A 22,814-nucleotide genomic window follows, 5' to 3' on the forward strand; every position below is an offset into this window, starting at 1 on the left:
TGTCTGCTGCCTCTAATGAGTGTATTGCAGTGAAGACTAGTCATGCAAAGTTTGAATATGTTGGGGTCATGTCAGACCTATGCAGCTTCCACAAACCAACGATGATATTATCGATCTACAGGTTAGAGATAAGGATATTGAACCTAGTGTTCACTTATTTTTTGCCAGCTAGGAATGCCAGTTTACTTTTAATTTGTGGTAGATGGTCAAGTTGATGGTCTAGGGTAACCATTACAGGCCTTGAGGGAGCACTAGCCTGCTAATAGGATAACCCACTACTCAGTCTCAAGAAAATATTCTGAATTTTTTGATTCTAGGCTAACCCATGACATATGAGTATTTTTTTTTTCAGCAGAAGCAATTTCAACATATATAAGAAAGATATTTTCAAATAATTCTTCAACAATAAAAAAACGAAAGAGAAGGCCCAGCACTTTGGAAAAAACGATTCATAGGCAATCCATTACGTCCAAAGAGAGATATGACTAAATCTGGTAGACTAATACATTTACTTCTGATCTGTAAGTGCAAAGTTGTTTAATACTTGACTTAATTCTTTTATGGTTTTTGAGTATTATATAATTATAGAATTATAACGGAGGGATTGTTGGGTGAAATTTCAAACGTCAATACAAAAAATATATTAAACTCATTTTCGAAAGAAAAAGAATGCCCAACACTTGAAAAATGATTCAGAAGCAATCTATTAGGTGATCTGCCAATCTCTGATAGAATAAAAGTTGTATATTAGTCAATAATATTGTTTTACAGTTTAATATTATATAATTATAAAATTGTGATTGATAAGGATACTTGATTGTGATTTGAAATATCATACAAAAACATATAGAATTATGATTCTATTAGTTCTCTGTTATTCCTATGATGGATGGCAGAGTGTGATCAGAAATGTTGATACTAAAAATAATAACACAGTCTAATCTAAAAACAATAGCAATCAAAATCATAGATTGTGATATTTATATTGAGAGTTTAGATTCAATTTGAATATATGATGATTATTGCTATGATTTTTGTGATTCTTCATGACCTGTCATATTTGAACTGTGATATTTCACTTTGAAACTTTTTCACAATTTTTATTTACAAATGTAGAAAACAAGAAAAATAAAGTTAAAAACACAACATATTATAAAAAAATATACATTAAAGACATTGCATACAAACGTGTCAATATAACAACTGTTTCTTGACATAATTTATTTGACACAATTGAATAGATGAAAATACTTATCATCTTCTTGATTAAAAAAAGAACTGAAATACAAAAGACCAAAATAACATTGTCCCATACATTATCCGTAACCTCATGAACATTAGAAGACATGTCCATCTATCTACACCAAATATCTGATTCAACAGAGAACTTTCGGTCTGATTGATACGTTCCACTATTATATTATTGTCTTTTCCTCTTAGTGTGGATTTCTATAAAATCTCCTCGTTTACATTGCAATTCAGAAATCCCCAACTTTTTTATGTACATATATATGGTAATCCAGAGAGACATACAGTAATGTACAACAGACGCCATAGTACAAACATAGTACAGAATATCAGAAATCTGCAAGGCGTTTGTATCGGCGTCCAGCGTGAATTATCAGTTTGGGCTTTTCTTTCTGCTGACTACGCTGTCCACCATTACCAGAGTTCTTTTCACCCTCTTCTCTTCTCTGCATCGTTTTTAGCCCATTGGCCTGATTAGACACAGAAATACTATGCAGCCTGTTGAAGCCATCATTATTGAAATTAGTGTTACCAGCTTCCCTTTCCGCCATTTCTGCGAACCTGCACCATTCGCAAGAAAAACAATCCAGATCTACATTTGGGTACAGGCTACTGCAATACCTGCAATACCAACATTGCAATTATGATAAAAATGGAGAAAAAAATTGGCTCTCTGTTAATCTGAATCTATTTGGAGCTCTGGGAAAAGGGCAGAAAATAAAAGAATACTTGTGCTGATATCTGAAGGAGCAGGAGGTGCATTTGAAGAGCTGCTTTTCAATACCCACATCACCACACATGCAACATTCATTGGAAAAAATCTCCGATTCACAGTTTTTGTTGGAATTTTGCAACAGAGTTTCCATGAAATGCAATTTGAGTGCTCTAATGGAAGCTGTAAATATGAAACATTAGGGGAAAATGTAATCTGAAATATCAGCAGGAACAAGGTTAAATTTTATTGAATACAGTAAACGTCTGCGGCAAGAGAAACTTGTGGAATCCGTGTTTATCACGTTTCTTATGGTGATATTGGTACATTCCACGCTGTTTTCTACTAGAGATGGAAAAAACAATCGAAATTGTTCCGTGTGTTGTCCTTTTGCTTAATCATCATTTGCTTTTCATGGCACATTTTCTGGTTTGAAAATATGAGCAATGATGTCTGTAGCCATGTTTATAGTAGGAACAACATGTAGTCCCCACAGGATGGGATAGGAGAGGATATTTATATATCTTAAACAAAAGTCAGTTTTTTTCCTCAAAATTCACATAAGGATTACTAATGTACAACTTTTATTACCAGTCAAATAATATTAGTTAACTAAATAGATTTTTTATATATATTTCAAATAAGTGTACAATTTATTATTATTTTCTTCGCATAGTTGTTTTCGAGTTCTTTACTAATTCTTTTCTTTGCCCGGACAAGAATCTGTCTTTTCAATCTCGTGAGTGTAAGCTAATATAGTGGTAGGATAAATCAAATAAGTATTCAAAAGTTTTACCAATAAGAATTAGGATCGATAAAAAACATACAATTAAACTTTAGATCTAAAATAAATTAAATTAAGGTATAATTGTTTTTTTAGATGTAGTCAAGATCCATCTTACTAATTAAGGTATATTAGTTAAGTGCATAAAATCAACAATATTTTATATTTTTATTTAGTCATTTTTATAAATATGAATTTATTCGAAATCAATTGTAATACCTTTTCATGGTTGCTTTCTATTTTTGTTTCTGTTGGACTCATGGTTGTGTCTATGTGTGTGTGGTTATCTTTTGGATCTATGTGTGGAGCTACTTATTTGATTAGGCTTTGTGATGTCTCTCTCTCTTATTTGTGCCCTAGGACCCTATCCTAAGTGGTTGTGTATAGAAGCCTCTGGTGGAACCTTTTTGTGTGTCTTATTTGTCCTTAAGTACATCTGGTTTCCTTGGTTATGGTGTTGTGTTTGTGAGTTGGCCTAGTTTGCTTGTGTGTGGGGGGCCTAGTGTCTATCTCCAAAGCACAGTGGGGTGGACCTAAGGGTTCCACATGGTCAAGTGATTGTTGCCAACCTCCATTGGGAACCAATGGACTTGTTAGTGTCCATCGGTTAGATCTTGTATCTTCTTTCCAATATCTCTTTATTCATGATGTAGATTATTTAGTTATTGTATTAGCAGATGATATGTATCATTTGGAAATCATTGTAATTGTATCATTATTATTGTACATTGGACACTCCTGAGGGAGATTGATGTAATGAAATTAAATTTAATAAAAAAAAATGTAATCTTAGAGTAGTGTTAACCAGTTCAGTGTTGGTACCAAATACTCTTGTGTGGATGGATGTTTTACCATATCTTATACAAAAAGGTTATCATAGGAACACTTAATTTGGTGTTTAAAATGAACCTAGTGATAGAAGATATGTATGTTCTTACATTATGCATTGTTATTATTATTTCATTGTAGTTTAATTTTCTTAGATCTTGTTTAGGAGAGTTGCTTAAGTAGCGACATTGGGGAATCCGCAAGAGGACTTAGTTTATGAGAATGTTCATCTTCCGCATGTACATTTGTTATAGTTAACTTCATGACAAATTTATGATTGTAATGTAATTTGTAAAAAAAAAGTTATTGCTATGTTAATTTGGTTAGTTAGTTGTTGCCCTTTGGGGTTCCTTAGTAGGGCGTTACAATTCGTATCAAAGCCCATGTATCCACATTTGGAACTCTAGTGCATATGTGCCTATTACGGTATCTTTTGGTAGGTGTCCTTGGATTATGTCCATTGAGGCCCATCTTTCTTGTCACTTGCTTTAGTTTTACCTTTACATTCTTGCCTTATGGTTGCTTTATGTTTGTGTTAAGAGAGATGTCTTCTAGGGGTAGGGGTTGAGGGAAAGGTAATCATCTAGGCACTTGGCTGAACCCGTATCAAGATGAGTACCGAGAGTCTCATTAGGAGGTCTCCCAAGAGAATTATCAGGAAAAGCATCATGGTGATCATCAAAGTGATCAAAGAGGAGATGATCAAAATTATTATTAGAATGATGGGTTAGGAGGTCCTCGGGTGCTTCATCTCTTATAGGAGATTATTTCTCATTTAGGGCCTAGGTAGGAGGGCTCTCAGCACGAGGAGTCTCATCACTCCTAGCATTAGGAGAGGGAGAGGAATCGTTCCCTCCTCGAAGGAGAGACAACATGTCTCCTCATAGGAGGCCACATCAGATGATGATGATGTCATTCTAGTTGGACATATGAGAGATCTTTTCAAGTCTTGATCACCTACTTTCGATGGTTCTAGTAGTGGTTCTGAGGCATAGACTTGTTTGATTGACTTAGATAGATTCTTTTCTATGCACTCCTATGGTAGTAACATGAAGGCTAGGTATGCTATCATGCACCTTAGAGGGTTTGCATCCACTTGTTGACACTTGGAGAAGAAAAAGCTCCATCTGGATATTACTTTTGTTGGAGATTGTTGGTCATTGTTGCTACTAGGATATGTTGTTGTCATTGATGTCAACATATTCCTGTGTATTTCTCCAGTGTATGTAGACTGGGAAGATCTTATGATCCGGTTTGCAGCGTTATTTTGTTGATCACTATTTTGCAGAGTTCAGTACTTTTTTTGGTATATTCCAGTGTAATCAGATCTTGTGTTGAGATTTTGGGATATTGCTTGGGATGGTCTTGTGTATCTTCATTTGAGATGGATTGTGATTTGGTGCTCTGCAAGTTATCTTTCTTCGTAACAGTTGTTGATTGGTTGTGTTCTTAAGCTTTCAGTTGTTGACAGATGAAGATTTGATAAGTGGTGTTGGCGTATCTATTACTGATGATTCTAACATGCTTGTTGATGTCTCCTAGTTGTGTCCTATTTGTTTTGATCATCCACATTGATCGTTGTGCGAGTTTTGGGTGGTTTATTTGAATCGGTGATGATTTTCATGTTATGTGGTTTTCCTGGTGATGTAGCATGTTGCGGTTGATTTTGTTGTGATTTTCGATGGATTTGTGCATTTGGGAATTTGAATTAGGTCCATGTTATGCTATGTAAATCATTACATTGGTTCAGTGGTCGATTTTTGTATCGTGTGATGTAATTTTGTAATTGAGGGTTTAGCCGACCTTGTTGTCAAGGTTGATGAATTGTATATATAGGTGACATATTCATGTAATTTAGGTGTCGATGTTATGTTTGCATTATCAGAGAGAGGTTTATGTGTAAACAAGTGATTCATCTTTCGGTGTTTTGATTGAGGAGAGATTGGTGTTGTAGAGAAAACATCTTTGCTTAACCAGAACTGTAATTAGGCATTGGAGATGCTATTATTTTAGTTCATCCCTTCTAGATTGTAGTCTGAATCTTATTGTAAGTCAGTGAGACTTCCCTAAGGGTTGTAGCCTTTTAGGCCATTATATTTGAGCAGCAAGCTCAAGGCAGTGTGCCTGAATGCTTGTGGATTCCCCATTGAAATATTTTCTGTGCATTCCCCATTGTAATATTTTCACATACTATTACAGAGTATCATCTTATTATGGGTAGGTTCCCACCATGGTTTTTCCCTTAACCGGGTTTTCCACGTCAAAATCTTGGTATTGTGTGTTGTGCTTTCAATTTGCTTATCTATATTATTATTGTAGTTTATCAAATTTGTTTTCATACTTAATTTTGTTGATATGGTGAAGACTAATTCATCCCCCCTCTCAATCTTCCTTCTTGGTTGCTACTAACAGTTGGTATCAAAGCTAGACCCTCCGATAGAAGCTTAATCGCTTGAGGAGATATGGGATGGTAGCTCAAGGTGTTATCTTTAAGAAGGACATATCAAGATTTGATAGGAGTAACTATGCTATATGGAAGGACTGGATGTAAGTGCACTTGAAGTGTCTTGGAGAAGATTATTGGAAGATTACAAAGAATGCCTACACTATTCCTCAGAATGGACCATCTACTCCTGATGAGATCAAAGAAGGTGAATATAATATTAGAGCGAAGGAAGCATTGCTTAGTGCCTTGACTGATTCCAAGATGACAAATGTAATGGGACTTCAGACCACACTTGAGATCTGGGTAAAGCTTGAGATTATATATGAAGGTGATAATTAGGTGAAGGTTGCTAAGTTACAGAGTTTGAAAGGAAAGTATGAGACAAATTGAGGATGGGAGATGATGAGAACATACACTCTTTCATGGCTAAGGTGAATGACCTTGTCCTAGGTATCATATGTGCCAGTAGAACCATTGAGGAAGATGAAATTGTTGCTAAGGTGCTAAGATATTTTCCTCTTGCTTATAAACATAAAGTTTCTGCTATTGATGAGATCTAAAGTGTGACTACAGTAACAAGAGATATGCTGGTTGGAGAGATTGTTGCATTTAAGCTGAGTGAATGGAGAATCACATGGAAAGTCCAAGGCAACATTTCGAGCATCTACATCTGCATCCGGTAAGCAGAAATATGATCTTGATGAGTGTAGAATATCTAGATATGAAAGAGAGAGAAGAGAAATGGAAGAGAAAGAAAGAGAGATGGATGATCTTGAAGCACTGATTGCTCAAAGATTGCCTAAAGGATCCAATAAGTATGATGGAAAGTTTCCTTTAAAATGTTTCTCTTGTAATAAGATAGGACATTCTATTTCTAGATGCCTGAAGAGAATGGCTAAGTATGACATGCATGATAAGTTTGATAAGTATGATCTAGGAATGATAGATATGAAAAGCATGAGAAGTATGATAAGCCCTACAAGCCTAACTGGAAGTATAGGAATCAGAAAAACTGTTATTATGCTGTCGATGAAGGTATTTAAGATGAAGATTCATAAGGAGATGAATTTGTATTCTTTTCCATTAAGGAATATGTACCTGTACCTATTGATTCCACAAGTTGCACCATTGAGGAGATAGCATTAGCTGCTAAGGTTGAAGAGAAAGATGAGTGGGTAATTGATAGTGGTTGTTCATATCATTTGACCGGTGATAAAAGGAAATGTGTAAGCATGGAAAGTTATGATGGTGGAATAGTAAGATTTGGAGATGACAAAGCCTGTGTGATTCGTGGAAGAGGTTCTATTTCTTTTGATGGTAAAAATAATATTGATGATGTCTTGTATGTTGAAGGTTCGAAGCATAATCTTTTGAGTGTTGGATAGATAGTTGATAAAGGTTATGATCTACAATTCAAGGATGGAAAATGCAAGATCTTAAATGCCTCTGGTATAAAGATTGCATCTAAAACTAAGACTGAAGGTAATATTTTTTATTTGAATGTCGGTAAGAAAAGTTGTTTGATTTCTCAGATTGATGAGAGTTGGTTGTGACATAGGATGGGCGTATCTCGTATGCAAAAAAAAAAGCCTGAATGTGTCATGTTAACTTTGATTCAGTGATTAAGACCAGTTCTACACACACTGTTAGAGAGATCTGCCTAAGATTGTTAAGCCTACTAGTCCGGTATGTAAGGAATGTCAGCTGGGTAAGAAAACAAGGATTTCTTTCAAGAGAAAATAGTATACATCTAATGGACTGCTAGATCTTGTGCATATTGACCTATGTGGACCTAAAAATGTTAGAAGTGTGCAGGGTGATAGATATTTTATGTTGCTAATTGATGATTATTCTAGGATGATGTGGGATGTTGTATTTTTGAAGGAGCAATCAGAAGCGTTGGACAAGTTCAAGATATTGAAAGCAAAGGTTGAGACTGAGTCTGGCTTAAAAGTAAAGTGTTTGAGATCTGATAGAGGTGGATAATTCTATTCTAGTGAGTTCAATTCATTCTGTGAGAAACATGGGATTTGAAGACAATTATATGCTCCTAGAACACCTCAACAGAATGGAGTTGACTAAAGGAAGAACATAATTGTCTTGGATGTTGCAAGGACTATGCTAATTGAAGGAAATATTTCAAAGATCTACTGGAAAGAAGCTATTAGTACTATTTTTTACACATTCAACAAAGTTCATATTAAAGGTAATACCAATAAGACTCCTTATGAGTTATGGTTTGGTCATGTTCCTACTGTGAGATATTTTAGAGTATTTGGTAGCAAATGTTATATCAAGAGAGATGAGGATATAGGAAAGTTTGATACTAGAAGTGATGAAGGAATTTTCTTGGGATATTCTACAAAGAGCAAAGTCTACTAGTGCTACAACAAGAGACTAAGAAAGATAGTGGAAAGTGCAAATGTGAAGGTGGATGAGAAACTTGGGAAAGAGATCAGAGCATGTGGATATGATGATGGACAACATATTGTTTTAGCCCATGTTTAGACTAAAGAGCCTAAGTAGAATAATCCGATAGAGACTGTTAACCCAGATATTGCTACTGTTGGTGAAGATGTGCAGGAACCTGATAATTAGAACAATCAGAAGAATATGAGGTATGTAAGATTGAATCATTCTGAAAATTAGATTATTGGTCATAAGAATAAAGATGTAATGACTAGAAGAAGGTTAGTTGTTGAAGATGTATGCTTGTTTTTTAAAGTTGAACCTAAAGATGTTGTTGAAGCTTGCAAAGATGAAAATTGGATGAGAGCTATGGAAAAAGAACTAGATTAGATTGAAAAGAATAATACTTGGGAGCTTGTGCCTAGACCTAAGGATAAGAATGTTATTTGTACTAAATCGGTATTTAGAAACAAATTGAATGAAGTCAGTGAAGTTGTCAGAAACAAAGCTAGATTGGTTTGCAAAGGATATTCACAGCAAGAAGGAATTTATTATGAGGAGACTTTTGCTCTGGTGGCCAGACTTGAAGCCATTAGACTATTGCTTGCTTATGCTACTTATAAAGATTTCAAGGTATATCAGAAGGATGTCAAATTTTCCTTTTTGAATGGTGATCTTAAGGAAGAAGTCTAAATTGAGCAACCTGATGGATTTTCATTTTCATATGATGGAGACATGGTATGTAAACTGAAGAAAGATCTTTATGGACTGAAGCAAGTCCCTAGAGCCTGGTATATTAGACTAGATAAATCTTTGTTGAAATTGGGATTTAGTAAAGGTACTGCTAACAATAATCTGTACTTTAAGATATAAAATGATAACATCTTGATTGTTGAAGTCTTTGTTGATTATATTATCTTTGGAGGTAATGATGACTTGAGCATGAAGTTTTTTGGTGATATGCAGAAATAATTTGAGATGTCTATGATTGGTGAGATGAAATTCTTCTTAGGTTTGCAGATTTCACAGACTGGAAAATGTCTATTCATATCTCAAACTAAGTATGTGAAGGAATTGCTGAAGAAGTTTGGGTTAGATGACTCAAAACTGGTTGAGACTCCTATGATGACTAGCTGTAAATTGTCTAAGAATGACGAATCTCTGATAGCTAATCAGAGTTTGTATAGATCTATGGTTGGTGGATTGCTATATCTTACTCAAACTAGGTTGAACATTATGCGTGTTGTGTGCATGGCTGCTAGATATCAAGCTGATCTGAAAGAGAGTCATGTCATTGCTGTGAAGGGAATATTCAAATATTTGAAGGGAACTATGGATTATGGTTTATGGTATCCGAGGAATGATGATTTCATGCTATGTGCCTACACTGATGCATATTGGGCTAGTGATGTTGATGACTGGAAGAGCACTACCAGTGGAACATTCTTTTTAGGTAAGAAGTTGGTTTCATGGGCTAGTAAGAAACAAGATTTAGTGTCCTTATCTACTACTGAAGCTGAGTATATTTCTCCTGCTAGTAATTGCACTCAGATAGATTGGATGAAGCAAATGTTGAAGGATATCTGAGTTATTTATGATGAGCCTACTGTTATATACTATGATAATTTTAGTGCTATTAACATGTCAAAGAATCTAGTGCAATATTCAAAGACTAAGCATGTATCAATCAAATATCATTACTTGAGAGCGCAAGTCAGTGAAGAGAAGGTGAAGCTTGAGTATGTATCTACAAAGGAACAAATAGATGATATTTTCACTAACCCTTTGCCTGCAGATACATTTGTCTATTTGAGAGACAAGTTAAGGGTGTCCACCCCTCTTGATGAGAACTAGATGCATTGAGTTGAATCAATCCAGTGGACTTCATAGTCTTATCCTTTTATCCAGATTGATGAGTTGATGTTGCTCCTGTGGTGGAGTAGTCTGTGTTTTAGGGAGAGAGATTCATGTTTCATATTCTAAGGGCGAGAGTTAGTTTGGTTATCTATTTTGAGATATTTGGCATTGTTGTCCAAGGGGGAGAGAGATCATGTGAAAAACTGCTTGATATATCCTAATCTTAGGGGGAGTTTGCTAGAGATATCTTCTTTCTTTGCATTGATTTTTTTTCACATTCATATGTTGTCATCAATGCCAAAGGGGGAGATTGTTAGAGATTGTTGGTCATTTTTTCTGCTAGGATATGTTGTTGTCATTGATTTCAACATATTCCTGTGTATTTCTGTGGTGTATGCAGATTGGGAAGATCTTATGATCCGGTTTGTAGTGTTGTTTTGTTGATCATTGTTTTGCAGAGTTCAGTATTTTCTCCGAGATATTCCGGTGTGATTAGATCTTGTGCTGAGATTTTGGGATATTGCTTCAGATGGTCTTGTGTATCTTCATTTCAAATGGATTATGATTTGGTGCTTTGCAACTTATCTTTCTTTGTAACAGTTGCTTATTGGTTGTGTTCTTAACCTTTCAGTCATTGACAGATGAAGATTTGATAAGTGGTGTTGGCATAGCTCTTACTGATGATTCTAACGTGTTTGCTGGTGTCTCCTAGTTGTGTCCTATTTATTTTGATGATCCACATTGATCATTGTGTGATTTTTTGGTGGTTTATATGAACTGGTGATGTTTTTCATGTTATGCAGTTTTCTTGGTGATGAAGCATGTTGCGGTTGATCTTGGTGTGATTTCTAGTGGAGTTGTGCATTTGGGAATTTGAATTAGGTCTATGTTATGCTATGTAAATAATTATATATGTCCAGTGGTTGATTTTTATATTGTGTGATGTAATTTTGTAATTGAGGGTTGAGGGTTTAGCCGACCTTGTTGTCAATGTTGATGAATTGTATATATAGGTGACATATTCATGTAATTTAGGCGTCGATGTTATGTCTGCATTATCAAAGAGAGGTTTATGTGTGTTTAAGTGATTCATCTTTTGGTGTTGTGATTGAGGAGAGATTGGTGTTGCAGAGCATACATATGTGCTTAACTGGAACTGTAATCATGCATTGGAGATGCTATTCTTTTAGTTCATCCCTCTCGGATTGTAGTCTGAATCTTATTGCAAGTCAATGAGACTTCCCTAAGGGTTGTAGCCTTCTAGGCCATTATATTTGAACAATGAGCTCTAGGTAGTGTGCATGAATGCCTGTGCATTCCCCATTGTAATATGTTCACATACTACTACAAAGTATCATCTTACTGTGGGTAGGTTCCCACTATGATTTTTCCCTTAATCGGGTTTTCCACGTCAAAATCTCGGTGTTGTGTGTTGTGATTTCAATTTGCTAATTTGTCTTATTACTACATTTTATCGGATCTATTTTTGTAGTTAAATTCACTGATCTGGTGAAGACTGATTCGGCCCCCCCTCTTAGTCTTTCTTATTGGCTGCTACTAACAACTTCCATATCTTGGGAGATTTTTTTAGAGAGGTTTCAAGCCCACTTTTTGTTAGATCAATTGAGGTAGAGATGTGCTAATGAGCTCCATGATTTGCAACAAATGACCATGTTTGTAGAGCAGTATGAGCATAGATTCTTGGAACTTAAGCAATATGCTAGTATTGCAGATGATGAGGCCATATTGGTTGAGCATTTTGTTAGGGGCCTTAATGCCCATATTAATGGTGGTTTTTTGGGTCTTCAAACCCAAAACTATGGAGGTTATGATGGAGAAGGCTCAGTTGGTTGAGGAAAATTTAGCCATGGCTCTTGGAGGTTAGACAAGTGTTCAAATTAGTAGTACCCCTCCCTTAGGTTCAATGGCTAGGGACAATCAGTCTCAGGTGATAGGTTCTACCAAGAATCACCATGCACCCTCTAAGGGTGGACAACAACAACAACAAAGGGATAAGAACTCTTAGAGACATCTGAATTCCCATGGTGATGGTTCTGAATCAAGAAGGGGTCACAATGTTACATATGTGTGCTTTGTTGTCATTGATGTCAAATAGTATGGTCCAGGTATGTTCTAGTCTGGACATCAGTTGAGTTGGATACTATGTTGAGGTATTTGTAGTTATGATTTTGACTGGAGGTTGCTATGATTGGTTTGATGTATATAGGTTGCGTTGACAGCTGATCGAATTGATGTTAGCTTATTTTTTATGGAGAGGATAGTTGGAAGCTTTGGTTGTGTGGTCCGAGTGTTGCTTGTTTTGGTCCAAACTTTCATTTGTGATATAATTGGTAAAGTTAGATGTATCATATATTTGTTGGTCCAGTGATTGTGTATGAAGTATTCTTTCGGTCTAGTGTTGCATGTTGGATGTTCGTTTAGGTTTGGTTTATGTTTTATGTGTTTCTTATTTTGGTCTGGTTGTATATCTTGGGTTATAAATGTGTATACACTTTCAATCTTTCCTTTGGCCGACTTGGCAAGGATGTTTTGTTATGGGTTGGTATATATATGTGATGATCTATTGAAAAGATATATAGAGATGAAGATGTGAATATAGAGTTTGGTGGTAAATGAAATAGAGCGTATGATATTCAGTGATACAGTGTGTGTGCATAAAAAGTTCGGTGATAAGAGTGTAAGCGACTTGATGTAAGGATGTCGATGTGATTTGAGTTGTTGTGTCAAATTGTATTGTAGTGTAGAAGTGACATTTGATGTAGTTGCAATGATCTAGTGACTTGGATATTTCATTAAGGTCAAAGATTACATTATAAAAATGAGTGTAATCAACATATTGAGATGCTTTTATTCATATAGTTCTTTTTTCTGAAAGTTGTAATTTTGTATCTTGCCTTGTTGTAGTTAGCTTCAAGTTTGCAAGTCCTTTTTTGTGTCTTGCCCCAAGAGAAGTTAGCCTTGGTCTACAAGTTTGGAGTAGTGAGCTCCCTTTTTTTTTAAATATTCTTATATAGTCAATTGATTCTGTGAGTTGGCGCTCACCGTGGTTTTTCCCAGTTTTCATTTTTCATGTATAAATTTTGGTGTTCTTGTTCAATTTATGTGAATGATTTTATGAATGTTTATGAAAATTTGTCACCTAGAATAAAGTTGCTAATTGATGGTTTGAGGTTAAATTTTTTGGTTTATGCTGATTCACTCCCTCTCAACATTCTATGTGTGTTCAACATGCAATTGGTTCCGTGCCAAGCAGAATCAGTCTAGTCAACCCGCTCAAAGTGAACAACAAAATTCTAGAAATGGTAGCTTCCACTATTCTAGTGCACCTCCCACAAGTAGATTATCTGACAAAGGGGGTTATTTTTCTTGTGGATAGCATGGTCATATTGTAGTACAGTGACCTCAAAGGACTTCATATGTATCTATTTAGAGGTAGGTGTTACAGATGTGTTCTTTGATTGTCATTGACGTCAAAGAGTGTGGTCCAGATCTATGTTTAGGTCTAGACATATACTATGTGGGATGTGACATATGTTGTGTAGGATTCAATGTTGAAGTGTTTCATTGAAGTATTTGTAGTTATGATTTTGTACTAGTTGTTATGATCATGTTTGTACCAAAGGTTGAAATGATTGGTTTTGTGGATTGGATATAGATATATTGTGTTGGCAGTTGTTCTAGTTGATATTAGCTTGTTTTTAATGGTGAGGACAATTTTAAGTTTTATCTATATGGTTTGGGTGTTTCCCATTTTGGTCTAGACTCTTTCAATGCATGTGTTGGGATATGTTCCTTGGTCCAGTGATTATGTGTGATATATTCTATTGCTTTGGCATTGCTCATTGGATGTTGGTTTAGGTCTAGTTTATGTTCCACATTTTATACTTTGGTCTAGTTGTATATATTGAGTCAAAATATGTGTACACATTACAATCTTTATTTTGGCCAACTTGGTGAGAATGTTTTTTGTTCATGTTCAGTATATATATATGTGATGATTTGTTGAAGAGAATATATAGAGAGATACATGTGTGAGATGCGAGTAAATTGGATTCAATAGTGCATGTGTGCGACTTGATGTAAAGATGTCGATGTGATTTAATTTGTTGTGTTAGATAGTGTTGCAGTGCATAAGTGTTAGTGAATTTAGATGTAGTAATCTAGATGTTTCTAGTAAGGTCAAATTTGTGCTTTAAAAGTGACTATAATCAGCATATGGAGATGCCTTTATTCATACAGTACTTTTCCTAAAAGTTGTAAATTTGTAACTTTCCCTATTGTAGTTAGCTTCAAGTTTGCAAGTCCTCTTTTGTATCTTGTGTTGGAATCAATGAACATTGAGAGGGGGGGTGAATCAATGTTCTATAGTTTAGAACTTTCTTTAACTGATTCTTAAACGACTAGATGCAAATGAATAAAAGTAAAGTGTAGAAAATCAACACACACAAGCATAAAACCATAACACCAAAAATTTTACGTGGAAACCTGAAAAGGAAAAAAGCATGGTGGGATTGAGACCCATAATATTATAATAGTATGATCAGGAGTATAGTAATATTACAATGGGGAATGTACATACATTCGGGCACACTGCCTAGAGATCACTGCTCAAAAACAACAAAGGGCTAAAACCCTGGAAAGGCTCACTGCCTTACAAAGATCAGACAACAATCCAGATTACATGAACTGAAAGAATAACATCTCCAAATGCCTGATTATAGTTCTGGTTAAGCACAATGTCTGCACTGCAACACTTCTCTGCTCTTCAACAACACTTGATTAGGTCACCAACATGTCGGCTTCAAGCATATTCACAAAATATGAAATTTGTAACAAGAATTCGGGGTGAACTCACAATACTGGTTCCCACTTTTTGACCAACTTTGACACTTAGATGAACATTTTGCAAAAAACCTTCACTTTCCGACACCTATAACTTTTAAATCGTTAAGAATTTGAAGATGATGTAAACTAGTGATTTGTAACATCTTTATTGTAGATTCTAAATATATTTTTTTCAAATTTTTTTGAATAAAATTTTATTGATTTTTCCATCTCCCTCAAAAGTAGTTTTTTACAGGAAACGACATTTTTTAAGAGTGATGTGCATCCCGAAACGTATAAATTTTTTTCTATAAATGATAAAAACTTATCTCTTTTAAATTTTGGTTTGTAACATCAATACCCAGGGCATGCAATTGGTTTGATAGTGATATGTTGAATATTTTTTATTTTATTAAGTTTTGAAGTCCGACTAATTATAATTTAGATATAGGTGTACGTTTGAACACATAACTTGCTCTATATATATCAAAATTAAGTTTTATTTTTTCTGTTCGAAAGAAGACATCAATACCTAGGGCATAGATATTTTTCAGAATTTTTTTTAATTAGTTTGCTATTTTTCCCAATGCATTGAACAAAGAAGTTCATGTTCGGTGAAAAACCTACATTCATAAAAAATAAAATAAAAATATATTAATAAACTTAAATATATTAAAAATTATACTATTTGGAAAGCTTATAATAAGGTCTAAATCCTCAAGAAAACAAAACTTCTAAATGAATTCGTTTGACCCCTCAAAAGCTAACGTAAAATTGGTTTTTAATCAGCATTTGATAGATGCAAAGGAGACTCCATTGCAAGTTTGATTTAGAAGTAAAGAGGTTCTATCCAAGAAATTTTGATCTAAGAGCCTTTGATCTAACTCTCTTCAATTAATTACTTCAAATGGGACCTCTTAAAGCTTAAATAATTATATTTTCCAAAAAATGTATGATTTCAGCAAAAATCAGGATGTACCAAAAAGTGGGAACCAGCTTTGTGAGTTCACCCTTCGGCTCAATCCAATTACAAATGCTCATGCAAACCCAAAAAGAAATGATAATACGCTTCAAATAAGTTAGCACAACAACCTCGAGCATGACACCAATCGACAAAATTATCCCAAAGATTTCACATAACACACTACACAACAATAACCTTATTCTTCCTAAAATACTGGATACCAGATCATCAAACTTGCACAAGAATCAACACCAAAAGCTAGGATTGAAGACTAAGTAATTCCAACTAATAAATAGACTACCTCTTCCACCACAAACAAAAATGTGCACCCAAAATTGAGTTTTGCTCAATGTACTCGTACTTTATTGAATATTGTGTACTACATTCCATAATTAAGAAAAAAATCCAATAGAATGAATTTGTATATACTGGATGACTCTTCTGATTTGAGTTGCCACCAATGACAACCAAAACAATCTTCAAGCACTCATCTCTTCTAGAAAAGTGTCTCTTGCCAGCATCTTGCACCATTAGAAGTTAGCCTTATTTTGCATGTTTGTAGCAGTGAGCTCTCTATTTTGTAATCATTTCTATATATAGTGGATTATCTTGTGAGTTAACACTCATTATGGTTTTTACCAGTAAGGGTTTTCCACATATAAAATATTGGTTTTCTTGTGTGGGTGATTTTTGATGTGTATATCTAGAACTAATTGGCTAACATAAGTTTCTAGTCTAGAATTTTAATATATGTTGATTCACCCCCCTCCCAGCATTCGATGTGTGTTCAACAATTGGTATCAAAACAAGGTTACTCTTGAGTAAGCTTAACTACTTGAGGCGGGTCTAGATTTTTCAAACACTATGTTTGAACAAGAGCTGAATGATATGGATGCTTTAGATCAAGGTGATTGGGATGATGTTGAAGGAGTTTTTGATATGTGTAGCATCCTAAATTGTACTCCCTTACAATTTAGTCCACATTTTTTCCCATCACCTTAGTGTGCCTCCCCCAATGCCTAATTAAGTCTTGATTATTCCTTTATCATGCAAATATGGCTTCATTTTCATCTCATGCACTGCATGATACCTTTGTTTGGCCCCAAAATAGGGTAGGACCAGTGTGTGGTACTCTGATCCTCACTGGGACCAGGGTACCATGCTTTGGTCCTCCTTAATTGGGCCCTATCTTGGCCCCTTCTTCCATTCTTAAATTTGGGTAGGAAACCCCTCCCCATGTCAGCCTATGTCAGAAAATTAATACATTTTTTGATGGACAAGTATATAAGGAGGATTTCCCCTCTCATTTGCATATACAAGGATCATGATACAAGGATACACGAACGAAATTATCATCATCAAGCATTGGAGTATTAATCATCAAGCATTTCTAGAGATCTTCAAGGCTACATTCTTCATTCATCAATTGTGGAGAAACATTACATCATTCATATACAAGCATGTGTGTGTGATTAGGGTTTTTCATGTTCATGCTATTTCATACAAAATATGTGATTACATTCAAGAAGAAAAGCATCATTATTAGTCATTGCAGATCTAAGGTATATCTTTCCATTATTTATTTTAGTATACAATATTTCATTCAAGTTTAATTCCTAAACCAGGGTTTGACTTAGGAAAGTCCCTATTCCCAACATATTTCCCTTTTTTTTGGTGTGCAGGAAATAGGTACAGAGCTGCAATCTTCAAAATAGGCATTATTTGCAAAGATGAATCAACCCTCTTTCGTATGAGGAAAGTTAGGAGAACTAGAGGAACAGTTGCTCTGATCTCAACAATTTTGGAGCTTTTTTGGGGACCAGGTTTGAATCTTCTTATACTACTTAGATCCAAATGTGTGCTTCAATTTGATGACTATAGCTCACTATTTTCATATTTTTACATTCATTCTCAACACTTTAACCTAATTTTTGCATTTGAACTCACAAAAGAGGGCAAATGAACTCATCCCTTGAATCCAATTAGCATTTTCAATCCTTATCATGACTAGTTTGTGACTAAATCTATTGGATTCACCCCTCTTTTGAATGTAAGGGTAAATTAACGATTTTTGTCCCTCTCATGGTGGAAACCCTAATTTTCAACACTTTACATTTTGGTGAACCTGACTCCTTACATGTTAATTTTTGATTTATGTTCTCAGATTTGGGTTTTCTGTGCATTTCAAATTAAAAAATTTCATTTACAAGCTCAATTTCCAATTAAATTTCAAAAATTAAGAGGTTAATTTCATTAAAAAAAACCCTAAATTTAAAATTTAAAATTGAGCTTGTAGGTTGCTTGAATTGGATTAATTATTTTAGATCTGGGTGTTTTCAAATTTCAAATTTTTATTTTCATTTACAAGTTTAATTTCCAATTAAATTTTAAAAATTAAGAGGTCAATTTCATAAAAAACCCCTAACTTTTTAATTTAAAATTGAATTTGTGGGTTGTCCAAATTTGGATCAATAATTTTCAAGATTGTATTTGGGAACATTTTAATTATCAAATTTGCACTCATAGATCTTATTTTAATTAAATTACATAAATTAAGAGATTCAATTCATAAAAACCCTAATTCATTAGTTTGATTTTTGGGTTGCATAATTTTTTCCAAATTCACAATTCAAATTACTTGAATAAATGGTTAATAAATCACTTTCACAAAATTTTGCATTGTTTAATCTCAAATTTGAAATTTGAAATTCAAAATTTCCCTCCTTTATTCAATTTTCCATGCATGTATTGAGTGAATTTCTTGAATATGGAAATTTTATCTTATTTTGCTAGTTCAATTTTAAGTTACATTAAAGATGTTCATGATGTTCCATTTGATGCATATGATGATAATTTAGTTATCCCTTTCATTCATAGCTATGATCTACCCTCTCCCAAAATTAATCTCATTAATGAGGGCACATTGGTTCAAAAAGAGAATATGGACACTTCTTTCAAAGATCTCCCTTCTAAGGATGAATCTTTGGAGAATTGTGTTCCTTCTTCTACTAAAATGTACCTTCCTCATAAGGATTATTTGGTGCAAGAGGATGATATTGTGGCTACTTTTCCTAGCAATACCATACCTTCTTTTCATGATCTCTCCCCTAGAGATGAAGCATTAATGGAATATGATAGTCCCTTTCCTAATGTTTGTCTTAATCATAAAGATACCTTAGAGAAATAGGATGATCCTATTTCTCATTATTATAATGTTTCCAATTCTCTCTCTCCCAAAAATGAACAACCCAACAAAGATAAAATCAATGCCATTCATATTGAGAACCCTAAGATTGTTCCTAATTATCATGCAATGCCTTACACATATAATAATGAAGTATTTGCTTTAGAAACTAATTAGAACATGTGAATTGAAGAAAAATATGCTTTGTTAGTTCCTACAATCCCCTCAACAATTCAAACAAATACACCGTCTCCTACTAAATAAGTTCCTAAAGAAGAACTCTTGGAGGATGATTGGGGGTCATTATATTTCACACCTTCTTTTTCTATAAAATCTAAGATGATTGAATTTGATACTCAATATTTTTATCCTAACACGTGTCTATAAATTGATTGGGCTTCTTTAAACTTTAATCCAATCCCACTTAAGAGTGGACCCTCTCTTGATCCTACAAATGGATGCAATGGATAAGTTTTGGGATGTGTGCAACAATGTCTTGAAAGTCATGAGAAATCAAACCTTTTTAATGAAAAGCTAGGTTTCCAGCTTCTTCCTTTGTCAACATTGCCTCCTCCATTGTTTAGTGAATCCACATCTTCTCATTCCAATTAGGTATTGCAAAAAGATAATATTTTGTCTGATCTTCTTCACTCCAATTCAATCTCTCTTCTTTGGCCTAAAATAAGAAGGAAGCATAGACAACATCTTGAAAATTCTTTTTGCAAGTATCATCAAATTCATGGCCATTCTACTAATGAGTGTCAAGCCTTGTGAATTAAAATACAACAATATATTGATTTAGGCTTATAAAAGTAACATGTGAAAATGAATGACATATTTCTCATAATCATTTCAAATAACATTCAAGTTCCTATTATGTTGCTCCTCACTATGTGACAGTGTTAGCCTACCTATTTGGGGCTCATTGTCATTCACCATACAATTTCAGGTTCAATCATACTTAGTGAGCAACATAATAGTCTATTTATTCTTGTCTCTATGCTTGGGGGGCAATAATATTATCTCTCCTCTTTCTAACGTTTCACTATTTTCATTATGGATTGAATTTTTCATAACATGGTGTCCTTTCTTACATAGAAATATCCTTCATGCAAGTACATGTGTGTCCCTTGTTAGGACATATTATTTTTTTGAAATGGTACGTCTCTTATGAATAATCTCTCCTTAGAGGAGTTTGTGATCCTTCTTTTCTCTCTCTCTTTGAAGATTACCTCTCTTTTCTTTATTGCATCCCTCATAATGTGATAACCTTTCTTGCATAGAATTATCCTTCATGCGAGTACATGTTTGTCATTTGGTTAGGACCTATTCTTTGTTTGAAATGGTATGGCTCTTATGAATAATCACTCTAAGGAAGTTGTGTTTACACTTGGGGGCAATGATCTCTCTCTCTCTCTCTCTCTCTCTCTCTCTCTCTCTCTCTCTCTCTCTCTATCCTAAGGATCTACTTTTCCTTTGTGATTGGTTTTTGCTTATGATTTGATGTCATTCCTTGTGTGAAGTTGTTGTTTTCTCAAGGATTCTCTATTATAAAATAGGTGTAAGTCCTTGGCTACAACCTCTTCTTCACTTGGCAATGTATATCTATTATAACCTCACCCCCTCTTATTGCGTCAAAGTGTGTCATCCTTCATGAAGAATCCCTTTCACTTAGAAATAGGAGGAAGGTATGAATTCGTGTTCCCCTTCCTTTCTTTTGGTAGAAGATGCTATATTTGTTCAAGAAACTCCTCTTGGAGGTAGATGTATTTTGAGAAAAAATATCTTCTACTCCAAGGATCCTCTTTACACTTGATGCAAGATATCTCTGTTTCAACTATCTTATCCTTTCTTGAAGAGTATTCCCTATGTAGCTTGGATTTATGACATTGTTTCCTAAAGGATATCTCCTTGGTGTTGAAGGTCGGTATCCTTGTTTCTATCTTCCTTAAGACATCAACATAGGGCTATGTTGACATCTTAAGGGGGGGTCACCCATATCGTTCCCTTTTGTACTATATTGGACCATGTTTTTGCATGTTTTAAACACGACGTTCATTCTCAAAACCGGAGAAAAGTAAACTCTTACACAAGATGCTTCACACCCAAAAATAGACGCATCATTGATATATGTCTTAAATGGGGTTACACATCACTAAAAATAGAGGAAACAAACTCTTTGTTGGACATTGGGGAGATTGTTAGACATTGTTGCTAATAGGATATGTTGTTGTCATTGATGTCAACATATTCATGCTCTAGTGACTGCAAAATTGGTTCATTGTGATTATAGTTTGGTGTATGGAGTATCTTTAGTATCATTATATTCTTTTGTACTGGTGTTGGTGATTCGGGAAGCTTAATTGATCATATCATATGATCCGGTTTTGCAATTTGTTTATCTGATCAGTGTTTTGTAGAGTTCAGTATTTCCTTCGGTATATTCTGGTATTATTAGATCCTAATTTGAGATTCTGGGATAATTTTTGGGATGGTCTTGTGTATCTTCATTTCATATGGTTCATGATTTGGTGCTCCACAAGTTATCTTTCTTCCTGACATTTGCTACTGTTTGAGTGTTCTTGAGTTTCAGATGTTGATTAATGAAGATTTGATATATGGTGTTGGTGCAGTTGTTGCTGATGATTCTGACGTGATTGTTGGTGTTTCCTAATTGTGTGATATTTGTACTGATGATCCTCATTGATCATTGTGAGAGTTTTTTGTGATTTTGTTGAACTGGTGATGTTCTTCGTGTTATGCGGTTTTCTGGTGGTGTAGCATGTTACGGTTGATCTTGGCATGATTTCCGATGGTGTTGCATGTTTGGAGACTTGAATTAGGTCCATGTTATTTTTAAATTTAATGATCAGATTGTATAGATAGAAAACTCACACAAAATGCATAGAGTATACCTTGGGAAAATCTTCCTCTTGAAGGTGAAAAACCTAGCAAAGAAGTTCCTTATTATTTTATTGACATACAAGATGTCTTTACAATGAATTTTATTCACCCCTTGAAGCTAGTATCAACTCAATTCAACATACAGTCTGTAAGAAGTAAGTTTGATCTGCAATAAGAATAATCCACTCGTTGTCTATGATGCCACTATTGTGTGTCTAGGAGATCTGGAGAAGATAGAGATATCGCAACACAAGGAAGAACACAATTTGTATGCTGAAGATAATAGATTATTTGATGAGAAAATGATATGATCTACTCTATAATATACGATCTTCTTAATGAATAATCTCAAACTGAAAATAGAGAGAACACGATCTTCTTAAAGAACAACTCAATAACCCTGAAGGTGATGGAGTGAATGAATCTATATATCAAACACATCTTGTCAACCAAAATGACTTATATCACAAGTTGGCTTCTTATTAATCAAAATATCCTTTTGTTAAGGCTTGATTATATTTAATTTAACACGTCTTTATCAAACAAATTCAATCCCAAAAGACACTTCTTAATTAACACGTCTTAATCATCATTTGTTAACAAGGTCAATTCAATACAAAGTTGGCATATTAA

The 22,814-nt window shown here is 34.5% G+C and overlaps 1 protein-coding gene across 1 annotated transcript; it reads right to left on the reverse strand.

Annotated features, from left to right (window-relative positions):
* Window positions 1–1,266: 1,266 nt before the first annotated feature.
* On the reverse strand, window positions 1,267–2,541 carry LOC131072797 (uncharacterized). Its single transcript, XM_058009055.2, has 2 exons — window positions 1,978–2,541; window positions 1,267–1,869 (listed from the first exon to the last, which is right to left on the reverse strand). Exons 1-2 carry the CDS (start codon window positions 2,112–2,114, stop codon window positions 1,578–1,580), a joined length of 429 nt encoding a protein of 142 aa, XP_057865038.2. The 5' UTR covers window positions 2,115–2,541; the 3' UTR covers window positions 1,267–1,577.
* Window positions 2,542–22,814: the final 20,273 nt, after the last annotated feature.

This window comes from Cryptomeria japonica, chromosome 2 (genome assembly GCF_030272615.1).
Source record: "Cryptomeria japonica chromosome 2, Sugi_1.0, whole genome shotgun sequence".
Lineage (NCBI taxonomy): Eukaryota > Viridiplantae > Streptophyta > Pinopsida > Cupressales > Cupressaceae > Cryptomeria > Cryptomeria japonica.

Coding starts and splice junctions, on each gene's coding strand:
- LOC131072797 (XM_058009055.2), bottom strand. CDS start 2,114: ATGGAAACTCTGTTGCAAAATTCCAACAAAAACTGTGAATCGGAGATT. Junction 1,870..1,977: donor TCCTTCAGATATCAGCACAA/GTATTCTTTTAT, acceptor TTGGTATTGCAG/GTATTGCAGTAGCCTGTACC.